This window comes from Ursus arctos, unplaced genomic scaffold (genome assembly GCF_023065955.2).
Source record: "Ursus arctos isolate Adak ecotype North America unplaced genomic scaffold, UrsArc2.0 scaffold_31, whole genome shotgun sequence".
Classification (NCBI taxonomy): domain Eukaryota; kingdom Metazoa; phylum Chordata; class Mammalia; order Carnivora; family Ursidae; genus Ursus; species Ursus arctos.
In genome coordinates, this window is record NW_026622997.1 from 2,836,825 (window position 1) to 2,860,638 (window position 23,814).

The 23,814-nt window shown below is 43.4% G+C and overlaps 3 protein-coding genes across 3 annotated transcripts; 1 reads left to right on the forward strand and 2 right to left on the reverse strand.

Moving 5' to 3' along the window:
• Positions 1-6,307: 6,307 nt before the first annotated feature.
• Positions 6,308-14,132, reverse strand: LOC113264283 (histone H2B type 1-C/E/F/G/I). The gene is made up of 2 exons (XM_048225552.2): positions 13,640-14,132; positions 6,308-8,196 (listed from the first exon to the last, which is right to left on the reverse strand). Exon 1 carries the CDS (start codon positions 14,027-14,029, stop codon positions 13,649-13,651), a length of 381 nt encoding a protein of 126 aa, XP_048081509.1. The 5' UTR covers positions 14,030-14,132; the 3' UTR covers positions 6,308-8,196; positions 13,640-13,648.
• Positions 14,133-14,291: 159 nt separating this feature from the next.
• LOC113249352 (histone H1.4-like) lies at positions 14,292-19,270 on the reverse strand. Its single transcript, XM_057305006.1, has one exon. The coding sequence runs from the start codon at positions 15,705-15,707 to the stop codon at positions 15,060-15,062; it is 648 nt and encodes a 215-aa protein (XP_057160989.1). The 5' UTR covers positions 15,708-19,270; the 3' UTR covers positions 14,292-15,059.
• Positions 19,271-19,379: 109 nt separating this feature from the next.
• Positions 19,380-19,872, forward strand: LOC113249350 (histone H4). Its single transcript, XM_026490842.4, has one exon. The coding sequence runs from the start codon at positions 19,409-19,411 to the stop codon at positions 19,718-19,720; it is 312 nt and encodes a 103-aa protein (XP_026346627.1). The 5' UTR covers positions 19,380-19,408; the 3' UTR covers positions 19,721-19,872.
• The last annotated feature ends 3,942 nt before the right edge of the window (positions 19,873-23,814 follow it).

The following is a 23,814-nucleotide window of genomic DNA, read 5'->3' on the forward strand; positions in this document are numbered from 1 at the left end:
GAAATTTTGTGTGGTCAGTACTTTCTAAGATTAGTACAAATTTAAATAAGTAAATAATTTTTAATACCAAAAATACACTGGTGCAAAGTTTTTGTTTTGTCTTTGTTGAAAGTACAAAGTTTTTGGGGCGCCTGAGTGGCTCAGTTGTTAAGCGTCTGCCTTTGGCTCAGGGTGTGATCCCAGGGTTCTGGGATGGAGCCCTGCATCGGGCTCCCCGCTCTGCTGGGAGCCTGTTTCTTCCTCTCCCACTCCCCCTGCTTGTGTTCCCTCTCTCACTGGCTGTCTCTCTCTCTGGAGCCTGCTTCTTCCTCTCTCACTCCCCCTGCTTGTGTTCCCTCTCTCACTGGCTGCCTCTCTCTCTGTGTCAAATAAATAAATAAACTCTTAAAAAAAAAAGTATGAAGTTTTCTTAAGCTATTGCTCTGCCCTTTGTGAGAAATTGTAAACAAAAGTTTTTTTTTTTTTTACCTTTTAAGTTATCCTCCTTAAAAAACAATGATTCTAAGTTTGCCAGAATAATTTCTATGTTTATCAGGTCTTTGATTACTTCAAAGAACAGTCTTAATATTGAAAGACCTAAATTTTACTCACAACTATGTAACTTTCTGTATTTGCCTCTAATATCTTTTCTTGTTGGTTTGATTAAATGGATAATTAAATACTGTTTCATGATTGTGATCCTATCTAATCAAATGTTTAAACCTTGTGGGTTTTTTGTACATATGTCTCACAATCGAATTCTAAAATGAAGTCTTTCGACCAGAATCTAAATGAAATTTCCCACCAGGAAATTTCAGGCCCCAGGAACATTTAAAATAAAATTTTTTTTTTTTTTGTGAGAAATAAAACTAATTAGGCTTATTTGGCTTGTGAAATTACATGCGAAGCATTGTCAATGAAGTGATATTAAACCCTATTAGGTTATATTTATATAGATCTGTTACCTAGTAAAATTATGGGAATCTCCTAGAAATCTGATGTCTTGATATGTTATTATCTTGAAGTGTTGTATGTCACAAAAATAACCAAATTTCCTTGTCATTTGCATTGTAATGAACTCTCATCAGATCCTTCGCCATGGCCATTTTTAAGTCTTTTATCATTTATAGACAGTGATAGTTTTACTTAGCTGTCTCTATAAAAGTTTCCTGCAAATGTGCTTCATCTTTAGTGACAGTCATGGAAAAAGCTCTGAGTACAGGTTTCTGGTAACCTTAAGATCATTAAACTGAACTACATTGGGGCGCCTGGGTGGCTCAGTTGGTTAAGCGTCCCACTCTTGATTTTGGCTCATGATCTTGGGGTCATGAGAAGGAGCCCGACTTTGGGCTCTGCCCTGGGCGTGGAGCCTGCTCAAGATTCTCTCTCTCCCTCTGCCTGTCCCCCTCATGCTCTCTCTAAAAAACAAAACAAAACAAAACAAAACAAAACACCCAAAAAAACTGAACCATGAAAAAATTTCCAGAACTGGTGGAAAAGTTGTATTCAAACAGAACAAGAATTAATAACATGGGATTGAATAATTGAGGAAGATAATTACACTTTTTATGAGCTTTATTTCAAACATTACTGACTTCTAAAAACTGTTTCACTTTTTTCCAGATTGAAGAAAACCTTTACTCTCAACCTAACTGACTTACAGCAGTTTGACAAAATATGCCTTTGTGAACAAACTAAAAAATGTATCTTTTCTTCCTACCTGAATTCTCCAGAAAATCTGTGAGAACTCTTATATTTTTATGGCAATTTATTTATTTGCATAAGTTCAATAAATATCCGTTCTCCTTATGACAGGACATAATTGGAAACAATATTATATTACCAAGGCTTTGACTGGAATGTCACATTTGAGAGACATGCATAGACTCAGATATGACCAGACAGCTTTAAGGAACTAAGGTTGAGGTTCTGGAGCCAAGAAAGCCCCTTGGAACTATCACTCTGATACCTCGCTTTCAGAATTCCAAACAACCTTACTAGGTGAGTAGAGGTTACTTCCTGGCAGGTACAGGAACCTCAGGATATTTTGGGAACCTCAAGAAGAACTCCCCCAAATGTGTAGGTATTGCCGGTCAAGTCTGATGGCAAGGATTTGGCTTGGCTTCTGGCCTTGAGAGGCTATTCAAAGTTCGATCTAGGGATTCCTTGGAAAAGTTCCAGCAACACAGGTTTTAAAAAGTCTATAGCTCAACCACGTTCTTGCTGCACTTATACAAATAATCAGGCCAAGATTTTTTGAAATTAAAAAACTTATTTTGCAAACAAAATACTGTTAATATAGCTATCCTTGGTAAGAATGAGAATGAGTATAGAGAGAAAATATGTTTCAATAACACATCTTTGCAGATACAAGATTTTAATACTATTCTTTATAAGCTGAACTAGCTCGGAATTTCTTCTAGTGTCCTCCAACATCTGGCTACAAGTCTCCAAACTAACATTTTGATTTTTCTTCCATATTTCTGACTTTGAATCCTTTAAGAACTGAAGCTTCCCTTTCTCCTGCAGCCCTGGCAAACTTCATCAAGAAATGATTTGTTGTAAAGAAACTGCCATAAAAGTTCACACATAGACACTCTTTATCCTGTTGCCCTATGGGCCACTCAAAAGATCACCAGAGACATCTGAACTATAATCTAGGAAGATCTGTCAGATTGCCAGTACCTGCCCTCATTCTAGTTGAAGATACTTCAAGTCTGACATCTAGAAATCTTCTCAACTGGCTATCTTGAGACTCAAAAACTGGGTTAACATTTGATCCAATCATTAACCATTGCTTTTCTTTTGTTTCCACAGAAATGTCTCTTATTTAATACCCAATTACTTGAACCACAGGCCTAACTTGGAGAATACACCTGGATCAGTGCCTCCTGAAATGAGTTTGACTAAACCGAACTATTGTCAGGACTAAGAGACTAGATCAATGAGATGAAACAACCTACCCGTTCAACTTTTAACATGTGAAACTCCCAAGGAAGTTTCAGATGGGGAAACCAAAGGGGCTCAGGACAGGCCCCGCCCCATGTCTCCCAATATGCCACTTTGGCACGTATATTATTTTGAGCTAAAGGCACTTACTACCCAGCAATCTCAAGAAAACTTTTGTCCCTCCCTTAACCAAACAGAAGAATCTAAATTGGTGGTCTTTCCTAGAATAAGGGTTATTAACAGAGATAAATTTTATCTGAGTGGCCCATTTATATGGTAGGGCAAACATCTAATTACCAAACATCTGCTCTCCTTATCCCCCTGTGAATTACCTTCCCTCTCTCTGAAGTCCAAGACATTTCTCCCTACCTCCTTAGTTCAGAATAACATACGTACCTTATTCTGCCTGTCTTTGAAATGTCCATGTTTATGTGGGTTCCCTGTATGTAAGGTATTAAATTTAATTTTCAACTGTTAATCTGTCCCATATCAATTTGATTCTTAGTCCAGCTAAAAGGACCTTGAAGTGCAGAGGAATTCTTCCTCCCCACATTAGAATTCTGGAATATGTACAATATTTTATCGTTTTATGATGCTTATTATTTTTCTATAAATCAAAAAAGTGTGTATAATACAGAATGTATTAGATAGTTCCTCTTGAGTCTGAAAACAGATCATGCATGGATTTAAAAAATAATAATAAAGAAAAAATAAGGATGAGGGGAAGATATACCTGGAAAATGTTACCAAGAGACAGCAAGTATAGCAATATTAATATTAAACAAATTTTAAGGCTCAAAGTATTAGTGGGGATAGGGAGGTACACTGTCAGGACTTTTGGTTCCAATGTGGACAACAAGATATTCTGGAAAGCCGCCCTGAAACGAAATAGCTAAGGACTTGATAAACTACAAACACACACCAGCCCATCATGGCCCAGATAACAAGAAGCCAAGGAAAACTCCCCAAATCTCCCAGAATAATAAACTCCTAGGAGCTGAAGCCTGACTAATAAACATACTAGACTGGGTTCCCTGGGTACAAATGTCATGAAGATTCTGCACTTTGTCAATTAATGGCAGCCTCTTGGGGAAAAGAGGATTCTAGGCCTTTCACCTGAACTGGAGACACCTAGCATAGAGCCAGGGCTCTTCGGAAAGCTTAGGCTTGAGAAAAAAAAAATCTAGCAAAGATTTCTGAGAAGGAAACCTGTTTGTCTCAGAAATGGTGCTGAGGAGAGGGCAGTGGAAATTTACAAGGATTTCTCCAAAGATCTGGAGTCTACTTTCAGCGAAAGCTTCCTGAAATTAAAGAGCTGGGGGCGCCCTCTAGTGCCTTATGGAAGCAAACTTAAACCTCTTCAGGAAGGAAGCAACTTTAACCCGTTATTGGGTTACACACCAATTATTTATTATCTATCTATCATCTATCTATCTATCTATCTATCTATCTATCTATCTATCTATCTATCTATCTATCATCTACCTAACTATTCATGTATTCATTATTTATGAAGCACATATTACCTGCCGGGCATTCTCCTAGCAATTTGGGGTGTCCAAATATAAACTCATAATAAATGTGACCTAATCGAGGAAGAAACCACGCTATGAAGACTTAGGCTTCCAAATAAAAAAGAGATCCCCTCCTCTCCCTCAGACAAACAATTTCAGATATAGAAATTATTAGATAGACTATAAAATACTTACTGAAACTTTAAAGGAGTAAAAATGGAATAATCTAGGCAAAAAAGCAAGGGACATTCAAAACGAGGCCCATTTTTAAAACTAATGAAAAAATAGAACTTCTGGAGATGAGGAAGAACTATAATCCATAATGACAAAATAAAAATCCACTGATACGATGTAACATTCAGGGCCCTGAAGCACCTGACCTCACAGCCACTATGTAGGGCAGAAACTGCCGGAATTAGAACTTCATGTTTACAATTGTAGGGCAAGGTTCCAGGATCCCACTTTTAGAATTTCATACACCAACCAAGGAAAATGTGGGCATAGAAAACTGAACAACACGATAAACATACTTCATTTGTGACTTCTGCACTTAACGCATACAGAATATCTGATTTATTACAAGGTACACATTTAATAATTTCAAAATTTCAACTCTGGCTTCAGAAAAGTAACAATAGATATCAAGCAACCAGTTTCATATATACTGCACTCTTTCATCATCATCTAACTAGAGTCATAGGAAGGATTTTTCTAAGATAGTAAAAATACAAATCTTCTCACATGCCTGCAAACTAGCAGCAGTTCTAAAGACACGAATTAGAATGAATATCATAAAAGAAACTATGTAAGATTCAAATATTCGCATGAAGTGTGCTAGAAATCTGAGGGCAGCGAGCAGGGGTTGTGCAAGCCAACTGTCCCGCGGAGGCAATGTTAAGGGGCCCTCGGCCGCAGCAGAGCAGGCAGGACCGCCTCGCCCACAGCCCGACAGGAGGGACACCGGGGACACCGCCGCCCAGCTGCTCCGCGGGCACAGCGCTCGGCTCTGCGTTCTTCTCCGCGGACGCCCAGGGCCTCAGGGCAAAGGTCCAGACGCAGCTCCGCGAGGCCGGGTCACCGGGGCCTGCGCACCAGCAGGGGGCGCCACGGGAACCGCCCCGGCGAACGCAACCGGAAGGAGAAAGAAGACGCGCGGTCGCACGGTGGAGCCGGCAGAACGTAACGTGACGTGAGGCTCGTTGGGGCAGTGGGAGGGACGTGTGCGCGGAACGGCCCAATGAGACGGCGGCGTGGAGGGCGTGGCAGGACGGGCCACCGAGGTCGCCGGCGTGGAGGGCGTGGCCAGGAGACCGGGGTGAGTGGGCGGGGCTTGCCTGGCCGCAGGGTCGCGGAGGGTGGCGTGAGCCGGCTGCCAAGTTTTAGGACTTTGCAGTTCAAACCTGAGTGTAATTGTGTTGCTGTTTGGCGCTAGTATTTCAAGGAAATCCCGTCTTCTGGTTGAAAGCACAGTTCTCTGGTGGGAGTCCCGGGACCAGCAGCATCAGCAGCACCTGGATAATAGAGAAATGCAAATAATCGGATCCTGCTCGAGGTCCAGTGCATCAGAATCTGTGAGGTGGGGCCCAGCAATCCGTGCTTTAAAAACACTTCAGGTGATTTTGGTGCACGCTGAAGTTTGGGACTGCTTTGAAGTATTGTGTTTTCTTTAATTCAGATGCTGGAGGTGATTCCTCAAATGTCAGCTGAGCTAAACCGAGCTGTTCTACCTTCAAGATCGTTACCAAAGCCAGAACAGGGCTTAGGCCTTACCCGCTCAGACTTCGATGCCAGAGTATAAGTGGAAAATAGGTTGTATGTCTAGAAAGGCGAGATCTAGGAGAAGGATTTGAATCAACAATGCAGAATTCCATCGCCTCAGATTTTATTAATCATAACATCTAATTTACAGATGTTTTGCCCCCATTTAGTCTTTTCCATCAAAGGTACTCCATGGTAAATAATGAATTCCCAGTCGCTGGGCCTGTAAGGAAGTAAATTCTATTTTTATAATTAGGAAAACTACAATGAAAATGTAGTTTATTTAGGCTTTTACTGAGGTAATGCTCTCCTGATGAATCAGTGTACAACAAACCAGGACGGGTTAGATTTGAGCAGGGTATGCACCCTTATCAATCATTATCAGGCAGATCAGACTTTTATGCTTCATAAATTCTATGAGCTCATTCATATTTTCAGTTACTGCTGCATTCATTTTCTGCTCTGCATTTGTCTCTCTCCTATAATTGAAGAAATAAAAAGTTTTATTTCTTCGGTGTTATTTTGCCATCAGTATTGCTATTTGATGTACAAGGAAGAGAGTTCTTTTAACATATGTTCCTATAATGTCCTACGAGACATCCTTACTACAGTATTACCTATGCCTTACTCATTTTTAGCATGAACAGATAATGTGTCAAACCATGCTTAGTCAAGAGATGTTCTTGAACAAGACGATCTTTGTTCCAAATCCCCCAAATATACTTCTTGAGGTGGGATTTGAGTAGTTCAAAGGCTTCTATTTTCTCTTTAGTTTTTGACATGAAGAAAATTGGCTACTCTGATTGTCCTTTTAATTCATTGACTAAAGAAAATATAGTAGTTGCTAACAATTATTAAGTGTTTACTAAATATTCATTAGGATCTTAAGAACTTTACATTATTTATCTCACTTAATCCTTAATAGTACACTACTTAGAATTATTTTATTATTGTTGTATAGATGTGGAAAATAAGCCCCAAAAGGCGGAGTCACAAAGTTTATTGAACCAGTGCAACAACTCAGCTCTGGTCTGTATTCCTGTTGTTGTAGATATACGGGTACTTTAATTAGTTCTGATTGCTGCACATCCTCATTGAGAGCCCACTGTGTGCCTGGAACAGCCTTAGGCATTAGCGAGTCAGCAGCAAAAAAGACTAACCCTACCAGTGGAGCTTACTATCTGGAGAATGGGAAGAGGAAACAAACAATACACAAATTCATGTCAGTTTTGCTAAGTGTAATGAAGAAGAATGAACAGAATCAGTTAAGAATGGGGTAGAAGGGCGCCATTTTACTTTTGCTGGTCAGAGAGTATCTCCCAGATGTGGTAACATTGTAATCCATCCACTCAGGCAAACACCCAAGAATTTGTGGGGAGTATTTCAAGTATGTAACAGGTGGTATAACTCAGCTGAAGTGCCAAAAACATAAGAAGTCCTATCCCCTCCTCTCCCTCTTTTCCCTTCTGCTTCCTCCAAGTGGCATGCTCTGTGGCTTCTCTTTGGTCTTCAGGCTCTGTCTCTCCTATTGTACTAGCCATTTGTTTCTTCCATTGTTTTTCTGAGTCCCTCTCAGTTTCTCTCACCTTTCTTCTTCCCCCATGCTCCTCTGTCTTTCCTAAAAAATAGCCATAATTTGGTTGTGATACTTACATTGTTTTGTACTTCTGAAATCCAGCTGAACCTTCAGGGTTAAATTTTTAGACAAAAGTCTTACACGTTAGTCCTTCACTTTCCCACAATTCCTGTTCCCTGTCCGTGGTAGCCAATGTCATGGTTATGAAAGGAAAAGTCCCTCAAATGCTGCTGTTCAAGTAAAGCAAAGGGAGCCTTTCTTCCTGCGTAGCACCGCGGGCCCACGCCACCCAAATGAGGCCCAAGACTCGGAACTTCCGCCAACGTGATCTCCAGCTCTCCCCAGTCTTCTTTCCTGCAGCCAGGGTTTGGAAGGCAGTTGGGAGTACAAGTCAAGGAGGAGACCGCTGAAGTCGTTCATCTGAATAAAGTACAAAAAATAGCCTTCAATAAGAAATCTCCGTATAACTTGTGGGTCCACAGTCGATGTAAATAGCCAAAAATGTGACACAGAACCATCAAAAAAGCAAATAGTTGGGAGAATTCAAGTTATGGTCAATGACAGATATCTAATTCAAAACTGTAAAAATATGGCTTTTCTTATGACTCTGTGTGTAGTGAAGAACTAACGTTATCCAGAGGGAGGTGTGGCCTTTGCCCTTTGCTGGGAGGTGATGCCTGAGCCCTTGGAATGTCCTGCAGGATAAGAGTATCTTTGTTTACCAAGAGGCCTTGGGCTGCACAGGAGAGTGTAATGTCATTTATGTTGGGGGCTATGGGCCATGTGGTGTCCGGACGACCTCCAGAGGGACTGCTGACTAAAAGATCAGCCACGTGGACAGTCAACCATATTTATGTGGTAAAGCCCCGTGGTTGGCGATGTGTATTTTGTTGTTACAATAGTGTTATGTTGCAGGAAGGCATTAACACTCCTCACCCCCACAATGGGGAAGCACTATTAGAAGCTCTGAGTTGGGACCCCTCTGAGACTCTGCTCACGTGCCTCTTACCCTGGCTTATTATTATTATTATTTTAAAGATTTTATTTATTTATTTGACAGAGAGAGACAGCCAGGGAGAGAGGGAACACAAGCCCAGGGAGTGGGAGAGGAAGAAGCAGGCTCCTAGCAGAGAAGACTGATGTGCGGCTCGATCCCAGAACGCTGGGATCACACCCTGAGCCGAAGGCAGACGCTGAACGACTGCACCACCCAGGCGCCCCGACCCTGGCTTATGTTTAATCTGTATCCTCTTGATATAATAAACCCCAACCTTGAGTATAGTAACTTTTAGTGAATTCTGTGAGTCTTTTAAAGAAGTACCAAATCTGAGGCTGGTTTTGGAGACCCCTCAACTTTGCAGTTGATGTCAGACATGAGGGCAGTCTAATGGGATGTTCCTTAACTTTGCACTATGTCACACTGATATTAGTATTCTGTTTATTACTCAAATATTTGGATGAATATTTTGCCTTAACTTAATGAATTTTGTAGTTCTCATATGAGCCCAAGTCTCTTCATCTGCCAGCAGATTTCCAAAAAGTGATAAACACTTTTTTACGTCCTAGTGAATGATTATTTAAAAAAAGAAAAAAAAAAAAGGAAGCAATTAGCTGTAATTTCTCCTCGATGGTCCACAAACCTGAGGGCTCCAGAAGGTCAAGAACAACCTCATCTCTCTGTATCTCCAGTGTCCACGCCTGTGTCTGGCCCAAAGATATTCAATGACTATCTCTTGAGTGACTGATTTACAAGAAATATGTGGAGCTCTTGCCTTGGTTCAACTGAGTAGGGAATTTTGACACATGTCAAGGATCTCCTCGTGAGCCATCACGACTAAACTATGCTCTTTAATTTCTTTTTTCACGTCCTTTTGCTACCTCTTAATCTGTTACCTTACACTTTAAACATGGTAGGTGATTTTAAGTCTGACTCAATCATCAATTCAAATTCTACCTTTCAAATCTATTAATTTAGCTTTCACTTCCTGTCCAATTGCAAATTTTATTAATCTGTCTTTTTCCACATTGTTAATTCTTTTATTTTCATAAGCCAAAGTATTTTCTAGGGTTTTTCGTTTTTATGGTATTTATTTTCACTTTTAATTTTTTTTTTTCATATCTATCAGTTTTGTTGGACATTCCTACAACCATCATGAGCCAGAGATTTGCTCTACAGATGGCTGGTTAGCAGTTCTCAGATGAATCCATTGAGTTCGTTCAATGTTTTCTATAAGTACCTGCAACGTGCTGGTTTTATGTAACTGCAGAGACCACTGTCTGGTCCCTTACAATCTCTGGGAAAAGTCCATGTGGACATTACGTGGGAGTGTTTTTGGTTTTTGCCTCTGTGGACAGTGATACTGTAGTCTTACTTTCCAGAATTCTTGATGAGCTACCACTGAAAAAGTACTAGGTCCAGGTGATTACACAGCTGGTTTCCGTCTACTCTTTAAGGCACAAATACTTTTTACAATCAAGTATTTCAAACATAAAAGAGACAGTGTGGTGATCCCACAGTATGTTGACAAATGCACTATCCTTCCCCTGACAGGTGGAGCCCAGTCCCCTTCCAAATATAGGCCACATTTAAGTGACTTGCTTCTGATTAATAGACAGTGGCAGAAGTGACAGCGTGTGACATTTGAAACTAGGTCACAGAGACTTTGTAGCTAATTCCTCCCCCACTCTCTCCATGATTTGTCTTTGTGGAAGAGAGTCAATGAGCCCCCCTGAGAGGTCTATATGGCAAGCACAGAGGTCCTACTGAGGTCCTCCTGCCAAGAGCCAACAGGACCTTGGGTAGCATGGGAGTGAGCCAACCTTGGACGTGAACCCTCCAGCCACACAGTCAAGCCTTCAGGTGACTGCAGCCCGTGTTTACATCTTGACTTCAACCTCATGAGAGACCCTGGTCAGAACCTCCCAGCAAGTCACTTCTGGATTCCTGACAACCCAGACACAAAATGAGATAAGAAATGTTCATTGATTTAAGCTGCTGGGTTTTTAGGTAGTTTGTTACCTAGCAGTAGATAATAGAGGAAAGGCCACAGTTACGTTTTTGACATTACCATAATCTTAATGACACCATCTATATGGATGAACTCCCAAAGAGAAAATCCCAGAATGATGTCATGTATGAATCGAGGAGGAAAAATCCCTCTGAAATATTAAAATGTGTGCAGCCAGTATTTAAGATAATAATATTACATGACCAAAAAAGATTTGGCCTTGGAATGCAAGTATGGAATAACATTAGGAAATCTACCTGTATTTCATTGTAGCAGGATAAAGGAGGAAAAGCATATGATTCTATCAAATGCCAAAAATTCACATATCATTCCTAAAAAAACCACTTAAAATATATTTAGAAGGAAACTGATCAACACATACAGATTTCACACTCACATACGTGTGCACGCAGGCAAACAAGTTTTTCATTAAGCCTGAACTACCAAAGCCACTTCAATGAGAAGGAAGAAGACAGTGATGTGTGCTAGGATACCTGACATGGCATGTTTGTGATTTTAGCTAACACAGTAACATGATAAAAGTAACTAACAGAAATAGACATTGGAAAGAGTATACAAGTTTTTGGTTTGTTAATGATGGTATTACATGCAATGAAAAGACAGTCCGTTTAATATTGATTAGAACTGACAAAGTTTAGTAATCCGATAGATATAAAGTCCATGTAAATGATCAATTTCTCAGTGATCCTTCCCCTGCCCCCAAGAATTTATAACAGTGTTTCAGTCTGATGCCATCTGTCAGAACAGACTAGAAAGGGGAACCTTGTGAAAATCAGCCTTTCATTTGTTGTGAGAATTTATGGGGCTTAGTTCACAGTGTGACAGAGTGTTCCTCCTTTTGTTGTATGAGTGTCAACCTATTTCATTTATTTTTAATTCCATGAGTAATCCATCCACTCTAAAAAATTCTCGGCCATGATCTTTGAAGCTCACACCTGCACTGTTCTCTGGTTGTCTTTGTGGTATTGTGATCAGACGTATGGCAGACAATTTTACTACTAATTCCAGATCTCTTAAATTCACTGTTACATTTCTCTCCCTGCATTTTGGATTAACTCTGCTTACAGAGTTCATGAAATTCTTCATCTGGGATCAATTGACCATTTGGACTAACCAGCCAGTCTTCCATTTTAATTTTCTTATAATTAATTGTGTATCTAGAGAGATTCATTTCTAAAATTTGTATCTGGTTCTTTCAGATGTTTTTGGAAAATTCTTTGTATTCTTAGCCCCTCAGCATTTCAAATAGTCCTTTTTTTTGTTTTGTTTTTAAATCATTAAAGGTAGCAATTTGAAGTCCGTATCTGTTAATTTTCTTCTTATTCCTTTTGTTTCCATCGTGTGCTCGTCTTATTCTTGGTCACAGTGTCTTGTTGAATTGTGTGTGGATTTTGGTTGTGAAGCTGCTCCTTCATTGTCTTTGGTATCTTATCTGTGGGGATTTGTTGAGACCCAAAATGAAGCTTATTCCTCCACAGAGGGTTTGTATTTGCATCTACCAGGTGCTGGGGGGCACCAGCTTGGGATATGCCTAAATTAATTCTCGGCCTGGGTGTATTCTGAATCCCTGTGATATCAGTGCCAGAAACAAGTGCGTTGTAGCCCAATTCTTTGTGGCAGAATCCATCTTGCTCGGCACCGAGGCTCAGGGCACACGCTTGTTGCAATCCTCCGTGGGGAGTGTGGGCATGGGTGGGTGCGCATGTGTGTTCATTTCTAGCTCATCTTTCTACTGTGAGGATGTAACCGGTCAGGTTGTCAGCTACAGCAGGAAAGATTTCTCAACAGTTTTCTTGGTGAACTCTTCTGAACCATTGACTGCTTACCTCCTGGCCAGTTCCTTCCAGCTCCCAGCTTCTTTTCCCCACAATAATCATTCCCCAGCAGCAGGAACCCTTCATGCCATCCCACTTGTGCAGCAGAAGCGACATCCTGCCAGGAAGGGCTTCCCTTCCCTTTCTCCCTCCTCTCAGTCCTTGCCTCCCCAGGACATGGGGAAGGAGTCCAGGGTACTGAGAAGGGGGCCTTGGTTCTGGGGTAACTATTGCCAGTGAGACACCTTATGGGATTGAGTAGTGGGCTTTTCGCTTGTGACCCAGAGGGCTTTAGAGCTAAATGCTGCTGGAAGAAGACTGTAAATGAAATAGGACTTTCTAGCAGAGAAGCTATAGAGGTGACAGGATTTGAAGGTCTCTAAGACAGGACAGGTTTCCTTCAGGATACAAACAGTACAGACTCCCTCCCCCCACCCCACACACTTCCCACCCCCCTCCCACCCCACCATGCCCCGCCTGAGGAAATGGGAGCAGTTGCAAAGCTAGTAAAGCAGAAACGCCTATTAAGATTTTGTTGAAAAGTCAACATAGTCTTCAGCTTTTTTTTAGTATTACATATCTATATGCTAAAAAGAAAAAGAGAAAAACTCCAAGAACACTTTTCAGAGCATGCCATTCTGTGCTCTGGGTAAGCAATCCTTACCAAGTTCCTGAACAATGTCAGGATGGATTTGGAGCCCTGCACACGGAAACCAGAGCTCTACGCTTTAAATGGCATTTTCATTTAAAATTATTACTTTTTGTGAAACTAAAGGAATAATAGTTGTATAGAACGGTTTTTGTTCATACTGAGTGCTCAATTTTGGAGAAGTATTGAAATTTACTGGGAAGCGTGGACATACTTGTTACGCAGCCTTATTTGAAAGTTAAAAGTTGCAGTTAGCTTTAAGCTTGGCAGGAAAGATCTGAGAATAGCTTAGAGAGAGAATTATAGCTCATTTATTGAAGGCATGCGTGGCTCTGAAAAGAGCCTTTAGGGTTGGGTATCAAGACGCTTACTTGGCAAGTTTACTTGGAGCTGGTGTACTTGGTGACGGCCTTGGTGCCCTCGGACACGGCGTGCTTGGCCAGCTCCCCGGGCAGCAGCAGGCGCACGGCCGTCTGGATCTCCCTGGACGTGATGGTCGAGCGCTTGTTGTAATGCGCCAGGCGCGACGCCTCGCCCGCGATGCGCTCGAAGATGTCGTTGACGAACGAGTTCATGATGCCCATGGCCTTGGACGAGATGCCGGTGTCGGGGTGCACCTGCTTCAGCACCTTGTACACGTACACCGAGTAGCTCTCCTTGCGGCTGCGCTTGCGCTTCTTGCCGTCCTTCTTCTGCGCCTTGGTCACCGCCTTCTTGGAGCCCTTCTTCGGGGCCGGAGCCGACTTGGCTGGCTCAGGCATTCTGACGTTAAAAAATACACTATTACTAAGACTTGGGAAAATAATCTACCTTGGCAAGGCCACGCTTATTTATAGATGCGCTATTCCAATGAGGTTAGTAAGATCATTTACGATTGGATAAATTTTGCTGTATCGTCACAAATGCGATTGTAAGAGATACTTGCAGGTCTAGCTTTCATTGGCTGCTTGGGTACTTTGCTTCGACCCAATCAGAAGGTCTAGAGCAGGCTACCAGAAGCTACTATAAATAATCCTCTTCAAGCAGAAGTCTTTTTTTTTTTTTTTTTTTTTTAACCTTGAGTAGGTGGAAGTTTCGAGGAGGAGCGGTAGCTTTGGGTTTGTGTGTGGATGGCTTCTAGTGGCTGGTACAATCTCCTGCATTGGGAGGGGTCTCGCATCTCCCTCTGCCGTCCCAGCTGCTGGAGCTGGTGGGCAAGTGGTTCTTGATGAAATGGGCATTCTGCAACAGCTAGCCTAAAGGAAAGAACCAGGATTTCTGCAATATGCTGGGTTAGAGAGACCTTTGAAATGTCTTCTTTATTCCCTAGTGTCTTGGTTTTCTACCAAAAGACTTGGTACGAGGCCACGAAACCCCACCATAAGCTTAGGTACCTTTTAAGTCTAAGAGGAATGCCAGTGTTCCATTAAATAAGAAATCTTTAAGGTGGGTATATAGTACCTAACACTAGCGTCCCCCATAAGTGTTGTGGGTTCCCGCCCCCCCAACTTATGGCCCCCTTATTGAAACGTGTGGAGTGTGCCCCAAGGCCAATTTATGTCCAAACAGCGCACTTAAGAGAGTAGAGGGGAAATTGGTGCTCAAAATAGTATCCCAGAGGCTAAACCTACCGAGAACAGTTTTCAAAGGCCCGAGTGCACTTAACTGGAGTCCCGGTAGGTGCCGCCCGGGTACGCGGAGCGGCTCTTCCCGCCACGCCCCCTTGCACTGCGCAGTGCAACAGCTCTTTTCCTGAGCTCTGGGGTGGCTCTGAAAAGAGCCTTTAAAGATTCTAAACTATTACATCCTCGCTTACTTCTTCTTGGCGGCCACCTTCTTGGGCTTGGCCGCTTTGGGCTTGGCTGCCTTGGGCTTCGGGGCTTTGGCCTTGGCCGGACTCTTGGTCGCCTTCTTGGGCTTGGCAGCCTTCGCCTTCTTCGGACTCTTGGCCACTTTCTTGGCGACAGCCGCCGCCGCGGGCTTCTTCGCCTTCTTGGGGGTCTTCTTGGCGCTCTTCTTGGGGGCGCTCGCCCCCGCAGCCTTCTTGGGTTTCTTGGCCGCCCCGGCCGCCTTCTTGGGCTTGGCTGCACCCGCCTTCTTGGCTTTGGGCTTGGCTTCCCCGGAGGCCGCCTTCTTGTTGAGCTTGAAGGAGCCCGAGGCGCCGGTGCCCTTGGTCTGCACCAGGGTGCCCTTGCTCACCAGGCTCTTGAGGCCCAGCTTGATGCGGCTGTTGTTCTTCTCCACGTCGTAGCCGGCGGCCGCCAGCGCCTTCTTGAGCGCAGCCAGGGACACGCCGCTGCGCTCCTTGGAGGCGGCGACGGCCTTGGTGATGAGCTCGGACACCGGGGGCCCGGACGCCTTGCGCTTGGCCGCCCCGGCGGACTTGCGGGCCTTTTTCTTGACCGGCGTTTTCTCCGCGGGAGAAGGAGCTGCAGGCACGGCAGGTGCGGTTTCAGACATTGTGCGTTTGGATTCCTGAAGGTAAATGCAGAAAAGAATAATAATAATAAAGTCTCGGAGTTGAGCTGCCTGGCCCTGGCGTGCGAGTGTGTATATATACAACAGCCACGCTGCGCGCTGATTGGTTCCCAGCTCAGTCCTCCAACTTGACAGCAACCTAGTCTCCGCTCTGTCCCGGAATTGTGTTTGTTACAATTGAGGAAAGTAAAAAAAATAAAATTTCCTGCGGAGGAATCACACTAATTTTATTCTATAGCGAAGCGGGACACCTCATGCTTTGACTTCTTCATGTTTTCTTCTTCCAGTCGTTATCACGTTAGTCTCAGCTTTTTTCAAAAGCCCCTGACACTTCGAGAGATTCACAGGTCAGAGAGACAACTTCTTGATTTTCGTTTAAAATATAAATTCTTCCCTCCGTGCTTTCAGTAGCTGGCTCTCCAGGGGTATTCTACACATTCTTGGCTTCTCACACATCCAACAACGGCGTAGTTCTCATGGAGATTTCCCCGGAAAATCTGTTTCATATGAAGAGAAATAACACAGGCTCTTTCCCTATTTCTCTACAAGAATGATAGTAAAGGGTGCTTGAAATAACAGCTAATTCTGACAGGATCAGTCATTATTTTGTCTGAAAAACCTTTATCATAGCTTTTAGTGACAATTCGCAGGGTCAGTTTGGGGTTTTCAGGCGTTCAAGGTTTGTCAGGGAGTATGGGGAATGCAGAAATGTACAATCCTTCTGACATGGTTGTTGGGCTTATGTTTGCTATAGGTGATGACAGGAGATTTAGAAAAGGCATAAGAAAGAGTTGGGTCCCTTTATTGTTTGAAAATATTATCTTATTTACATTGATTTTATTTGCGGGATCAGTTACTAAAATGTTAACAAGTGTGGGTACAGATATCCGCCAGGCTTGAGAAAGAGAAATATGGAACATATTAAAGTAACAGAATCAAAGATTATACACACAGAGACAGACACAGATATTCACACACTTATGGAATTACCTTGAGAGAAGGACATTTTGTAAAAAGTATGTTTTATATTCACTACTACATTTTTTATTTATGGAAGGAAACACATTACAACTTATGCTTAATGTCGAATAGGAAATAGATTTACTGCAGAAAGTGATTTAATGTGATTTTCTTCACTCCTTAAATTCACTCTGTCTGTAACATAGTATCTTTATTTTGAAACATGTAGCAATCCGTGTTCCGCTATGATGGTGAAAGAAAGAAATGCTGGGAATACACAGAGCAAAGCCCAAGAGGTGAGGGTTTCACCCTCCTTTCTGATCCCCTCAAAATCAAGAAATGACTGATTACCGCCTTCAGCCCATCCAACTGGAACATGAGAATTAGTCTAACAGTTAAATATTAACGTGATTCAGATGGCTGAGATGAGATGAGCAATCCACTCAGTATAAATCCTTCTTACTTTGTGTATTCCCTTGTTACGGAGTTTATGTATTCCTAATCCTCTTAACGTGCTTTTGACTCATTGTAGTTGGTTTTGAAGCTCGCCTGAAGATTATTCATTGATAGCAACGAGGAGTATGAATTACAGCGAGGCTGAGCCAAAGAAGGCTGTGACAGTAGTCAGTCCACATAAGAAACAGAAGAGCCAGAATGACAACCATGGTGGGGGAAATAAAAGAGGTGCAGTCCCAGGAGAGAAGAGCTGTCTCTAGTCCGTGTCAATGCAGGGAGTCTCCAAGGTACTGCCCCAGTCACCTTCATGGGCTCTGAGTTTCCTTGATGTGGATAACTTCCCGGTCTCTCCCTTCAGGTCTGTCCTCTCGCTTAACCATCAAACTTGTATTTCTGGGCGCTTACTTGGTATTTGCCTTTGCACCTTTGACACCAGACTACATCTCACTACAATATCTTTGCTGTTGATAAGTGAAGAAAATCATTGCCATTTACCCTTACACACCCCCATCAGACCATTGTAACTAACATATTGTTTTCGTGCCAACATTCATGCCATTTCCCAATGTTCCTCTCTGCACATTTTCAAAACCCAGAATCTTTCAAGGATCTGAAGATCCCAAAGAAGGGTTCTTGATCATTTTGGGTCATGGACTTCCTTGTATATCTGATGAAGCTTATGGCCCCTTCCCAGGACAATGCTTTCAAGTACTGAAGAGAATATACATAGGATTCCATAGGAAAAGAATTATATTACAATATCATTATCAAATTTATCAAAACCCCAACCTGTTGATGTGTTAACAGATGTGTTTCTGTATTAATCCATTAGTCACAAGATTGCCCTTGTGAGCAAGAATTACCAGAGTGTAGAAGGAATGACGGGTGTAAATAGGTTGGAAACACCAAGAGCTTCAGCTGCTGGTGACATGCCCTCAGCACAGGTCTGGCCCATCCTGCTGTTTGCTGCCTGTATTCACAATTACAAGAAATGCTGAGGTTCAGTTGGGGGATAGTACAGATAAAAATGGAATTTTTCATCTATACAAGTTCCTAGATGCCCTGCATCCTGTCACTGTATCCGAGGGTAAGAACCCCAATCTGGCATTTGTCCCCGCGCACCATAAACTAGGAAAACAGCTTTGAGGAGCTAGGTCCTCCTCACAGACCCTGGAGGAGAAGCCAAGTCTCTGCAATTCAACTGGAACTCCTCAAAGGAATTGGTGATGAATTCAATCTTTCAGTGTTTATTATTTTAAGGAGCTCTGGAAAGAAAGTTGTAGCCAAGTAGGATGCTCTGTTAGGCTCACCACTTTACAGGGGTGAATACGGAGGGGGGAAGCGGAAAGCATCCACGACAATATATCATAATAATGTTGAATGAGTGCTTATTTGCAGAGAGTAAAGACTTGACATGGATTATCCCTTTTAAACTTCAGTGCTCTGTAATTTAGACTTTCTTACACAGTTGCAAAGAAAAAAAAACCGAGCGCAGACTGCCCAAGGTGCCACAGCTCGCGGGGCAGCAGGCTGTCTCCAGAGCTTGGATGCCCATGGGCCGGAGCATAGAATGTGGTGGCGGAAACCGCGCTAGCTGTCAGCTCTGCATAACTAAGTACACACTCAAACCACAAACTCGGGCCTGAGCAGAACAAGGCCCTCATCACGTTGGGATGCACACATTTACAAACCTTCAGCACAAACTTCGGTGATGTTGCCCCTGATTTGACTTTGAAAGGTGTAACGTTCTGCTTAGTTCCCGCGTAGGGCTCTCCAGCTGCATCCCGGCGAGCCTGCCTTAGTGAAGGAGGCATCTGTCAATGGATAAGACAAACAGAAACTTAGCAATCCGGCTCTGAGGAGCTTCAAACTTCTAGGGGCAACAGCGAGCAGCAACTAAACACTTCTGGCTTAGTCTGGGAAACGTGAAGGACAAGTATGCGGCGTCTCTGTGGGAAGCGTGTGCGTTGGTGCCCGGCACAGCGGCTGCAAGTGTTGCGGGCACACGCGTACACTGATAACTATATAGGAGAGGATTTGTTGACCTACACCCCCGCCCCCACCCCGGCCAGACTCTGGCTTCAGGGGCCCCGCCTGCCGGGTCTGCACAGCATGGAGCAAAGGAGAAGGAGGCGATGGGCGGGAACTGCGTGTGGTTTCCGCCCCTGCGCTTGCGGTTTTCAAACAGGTCCGTCACGTTGCTATAAAAGGGCTGAGCGGAGGGGCGGCCTGTGGTTTTTGTCACATTTGGAAGGTTTTTCATCACCATGTCAGGCCGCGGCAAGGGCGGGAAGGGCCTGGGCAAGGGGGGCGCCAAGCGCCACCGCAAGGTGCTGCGCGACAACATCCAGGGCATCACGAAGCCCGCCATCCGGCGGCTGGCCCGGCGCGGCGGCGTCAAGCGCATCTCCGGCCTCATCTACGAGGAGACCCGCGGGGTGCTCAAGGTGTTCCTGGAGAACGTGATCCGGGACGCCGTCACCTACACGGAGCACGCCAAGCGCAAGACGGTCACGGCCATGGATGTGGTCTACGCGCTGAAGCGCCAGGGCCGCACCCTCTATGGCTTCGGGGGCTGAGCACCCCCACTCCTAGCGGAACGCTGCGTTTCTCAACCAAAGGCCCTTTTCAGGGCCACCTATCCACTCATACGAAGAGCTGTTTACTGGTTACTATTGAGTAATTCATAATGTTTGCTTGCAGGCGTTTGCAAGTTTTGGACCAAATTGATATAATTTGCTACTGTGTTTCCTAGGTTGTTTCTTAGATTAAAATTGTTCCAAAGCAGTTTGTTCTAACGGGGAGAGCGTATATTATTTTTGCGTGGAAGCGATCGCCTCCAGCGCTGTTTATACTTTGAACCCGGCAGGACGTTTCCACATGCAGCTCCACTTGTTTCCAGTGTCCGTTGGTTCGTAATGGCGAGTAATTTGGGACTTCTTACAAGGTCATGTAGTTTTCAGATAATAGATGAGGATACTGCTGATTGCATTCCACACATCTAGGAGTGCGAGACTGGTGTTTCAAACTCACGTCTTCACGATTCAAATCCCACCTCTAAGGATCAGGAAAAAAAGGCTAAGCTCTTAAATGGGTTGCCCATTGTTCTGTCAATTTAGTCTTAGAGGACTGGCAGTTTTGCCATTGTACACTTTCGTGTGCTCACAATGGGTTTGATTTTGTGAAGGATCTGGGGGAATCTTTTCTCTGTAGCCTGGCCATTTTCCAATAAAATGTGCTCACTGGACCATAAAGGCATAGCTAGATAGATGGGTCTCTAGCCTCAGGCAGGCAACATGTCCTGCTTTGTCTGGCAGCAGAGGGAAGAATGTAGCCAAGATCAACAGGAAGTCATCAGAAGTCACTCCCAGGTCTGGGCTTTAAAATCTTCCCTTTTCCCACCTGATAAGAAGGTGATCTTGTTTGATCTAACAGGGACAGCAGGTCTAGGGGACAGCAGAACGATGATTGAAGGACAGCGTCCTCCCTGGTCAGGGGGAGCACAGTTGCCCCCTCGGAGCTGGATTAATCACAGTGGATCTTGCCCCCCCGGAGCTGGATTAATCACAGTGGATCTGTCCTGTGTGACACGAATAGCTGTCTTTAGGCTAATTTATTGTTGAATGTCTGTTACAGCAACTTTACAAACCAAATACGGTTTTGTTTTCTCAATTTACGTAGCAGTGTGGACAGTCCCTTTGTTGACCTGAAACTGCTTTTAAGGAAAGATGATTCCAAATGGTCCTTTTCCCTTCATATCTGTTCTGCCATGTTCCATTCTCGACAGAACACAGAGTAGGGGGCCCATTGCATGTTAGAAACAAATGCGTGGACCATCCATATGTCTTAAGCAGTTGTAATGTGGATATTTCAAAGTATTGTCTCTTTTTAGTAGAGCCGATCTTAACAATAAGTAGATCACAAACTCCTTTGAGAATGTGTTAGAAAATCTGCCTGTGGACATAGACATTTCATGGGGCACATGTTCCCCTGCTGCTCATTCCAGGAACACTCAGGACTCTACTGATTCCTGTCAATAACCTGGAGTCTAGGATTTCAGGGTCTGAGTTCTAGACATCCAAAATGTAAGAGAGGAAAAGGCAGGCATATTTGCATAAAGAACAGTTTGAACAAGAATAATGTCATTGTTTATTTACTGTGGGCTGTAGACCTATATATTCTTGAGAAGTTATATCAGGTCTTAACAGTTTGTAATTCGAAATGCATGATAAACAGCCCAATTTGAAAAATTTTGATTCTCAGAGACCTGAAAGTACAAAATGACTCCGTCTCACATGATTTGGGAGTAAATAAAAACAACAAGGAGTTTATTTTCAGCCTGATTCTGGAAGAAGTCCATGAATTTTTCTTCAGGCCCATTGAACCTCTCTTCCATCACCAGTCTTGATAAATATACTAACAAGTTCTAAGTATGTAGTCTATGTCATTGAGCAAATCATAGATTAAGTTTACAAGTTCCCAATATCCCCTCACAGATTAAAAGAAAGAAAGAAAGAAAGAAAGAAAGAAAGAAAGAAAGAAAGAAAGAAAGAAAAACTGGAAACCTTGTACGGAGGGATGCTCAGTCTTTGTGTCTGTGTTGTGTTGTGTCTGTGTTGTGTCTGTGTTGTCTTTGATCAGGTCCCTTAACCTCTCTGTGTCTCTGTTTTCCCATCTGTAAAATGGGATAACAGTAGAATCTACCTTATAGGTTTGGGGTGAATAAAATCAAAGCATTTTGTCCCGTGCATGGCACATGGTAAAAGCTTTATGTTTTCTCTTTCATTATTATGACTATCACTATTATCCTATTCCTCATGAAATTAGAGAGGCCCAGAGAAAAAGAAGGTGACTTTTGAACCATGAAGACATAGTTTTGAAGTCCCAAATTGCCATTTTTCTATCTTTCTTGTCTGTGGCAAATCACAACTGCTTCCACCTTCTTTTATTTATTTATTTATTTATTTATTTATTTATTTATTTATTTAAGAGAGAGCAAAAATGGGGGGAGGGGTCCAGGGAGAGGGAGAAGCCTATTCCCCTCTGAGCAGGGAGCCCAATGAGGGAGTGGGGGGTGGGGGGCTGGTCTTGATCCCAGGACCCTGTGATCATGACGAGACTACGGCAGACATTTAACTGACTGAACCACCCTGGTGCACCTGATTTTCCTTCCTCATATCCCATAACAGAAACCTCCACACTGGAGTGGGTTTGGTTAGCTTCTTATCCAAGTATTAGATGTTCTCAAACCATAGCAGCTGGAAGCAGCATTCGTATCTGTGGGAACTTGGTGGCTCAGTCGGTAAAGCGTCTGCCTTTGGCTCAGGTCATGATCCCAGGGTCCTGGGAGAGAGTCCAGCATCAGGCTCCCTGCTACGGGAGAGCCTGCCTGCCGCTCCCCAGCTTGTGCTCTCTCTAAAAATAAACAAACAAATAAATAAGAAAGCCAAGTTCCCAGATTTCCCCCAGAGCTAATGAAACAAACTCTGGGAGTGGGGCCAACAATCTGTCCTCTAAGAAGCCTCCAGGTGATTTCGATGGGCCATCAAGGTTAGAAGCACTGCTCTGTATCCTCAGGACATAATTCCGTGCTGGCACTCCGGTGTGAATGAACCAAATGGTTGTTCCTTCTTTCGGCCTAGAAGGCCTTTGTATCAGACAGTGCCATTTCCCCTCCTTCCTAACACAGCCTCAGTTTTGTTCTGGTCTCCCCCTCCTCACTGCCTTGTGCTCCAGGGAAGACAGAGTGTCTCTGTAGTATCAGGGATCAGGTCCTGATTCAACCACACTAGTCCTGAAGGTCCCAGACAGGTAGTGATGATTGGTTTGGGGCTGGGAATACAGCCAGTTCTTTGTGGCTGCGAGAGTCTAACAGTGCAGATCTGCTGCCCCAATAATGTTTTGATTGAGCTGAAAAGTGAGTCGTTGATTGAAAAAACTGTGTGCATGTGCCCGTGTGTGTGCGTGCTGGGGACAAAGGTGGAATCAGGGGCATTTCAGGAAGAGAATATTTGCAAAGGCCTGGAGGCTGGAGAGGTCTCAGGGAATTCCAGAAAGTGTGAAAAAGCAAAACATGAAAAAACAAACAAACAAAAAAAACAAAAAACAAAAAACCACATTGGAGAAACAAAAAAGAAGAGAAAAACAATCCTGTGAGTTTTGGTTTGGGTTTTAGGTGAGGGGTAGGCTAGAGGGCTTGATTTCTGATTTCGTGCAGTAGGGGGATCACTGAAAGGCACTGCGAGGAACGGCACAGAATCAGGTATGCTTTCTCACACAACTACCCTCTGGAATGAAAAGTACATTCACTATGGACAGAGGAGTTTTCGGATCATCTCAAACTGAAATCAAGATGATCAGAAAAAGTTGAAGTGTAGTTGTAATTTGGCAGCCTAAGCGCAAATTCTTGTTTCTTTGTGCTGATTTTGCCTTTTTGAGAGAATAAAGGGAGACCAGACAGACTGGCTGGGAAGGCTGGCTGGGAGTGTCTGGAGGACAGGTTAGCTATTCCTGGGTGCATTTGGTATTTCTGTTTACAGGTGAGGTGCTGGCAGTCAGTCTTTCTCACTGAAATTCCAGAAGGAAGGTTGTAATGTCATAATGCCTGGAGAAATGAGGGAAGGAGACACATCCTGCTTTTAATTTTCAGGGCTTAGGCCCTTTGGCATCACCT

Bases quoted from the DNA above. Each gene is read 5' to 3' on its own strand.
- LOC113264283 (XM_048225552.2), bottom strand. From the start codon at position 14,029: ATGCCTGAGCCAGCCAAGTCGGCTCCGGCCCCGAAGAAGGGCTCCAAG.
- LOC113249350 (XM_026490842.4), top strand. From the start codon at position 19,409: ATGTCAGGCCGCGGCAAGGGCGGGAAGGGCCTGGGCAAGGGGGGCGCC.
- LOC113249352 (XM_057305006.1), bottom strand. From the start codon at position 15,707: ATGTCTGAAACCGCACCTGCCGTGCCTGCAGCTCCTTCTCCCGCGGAG.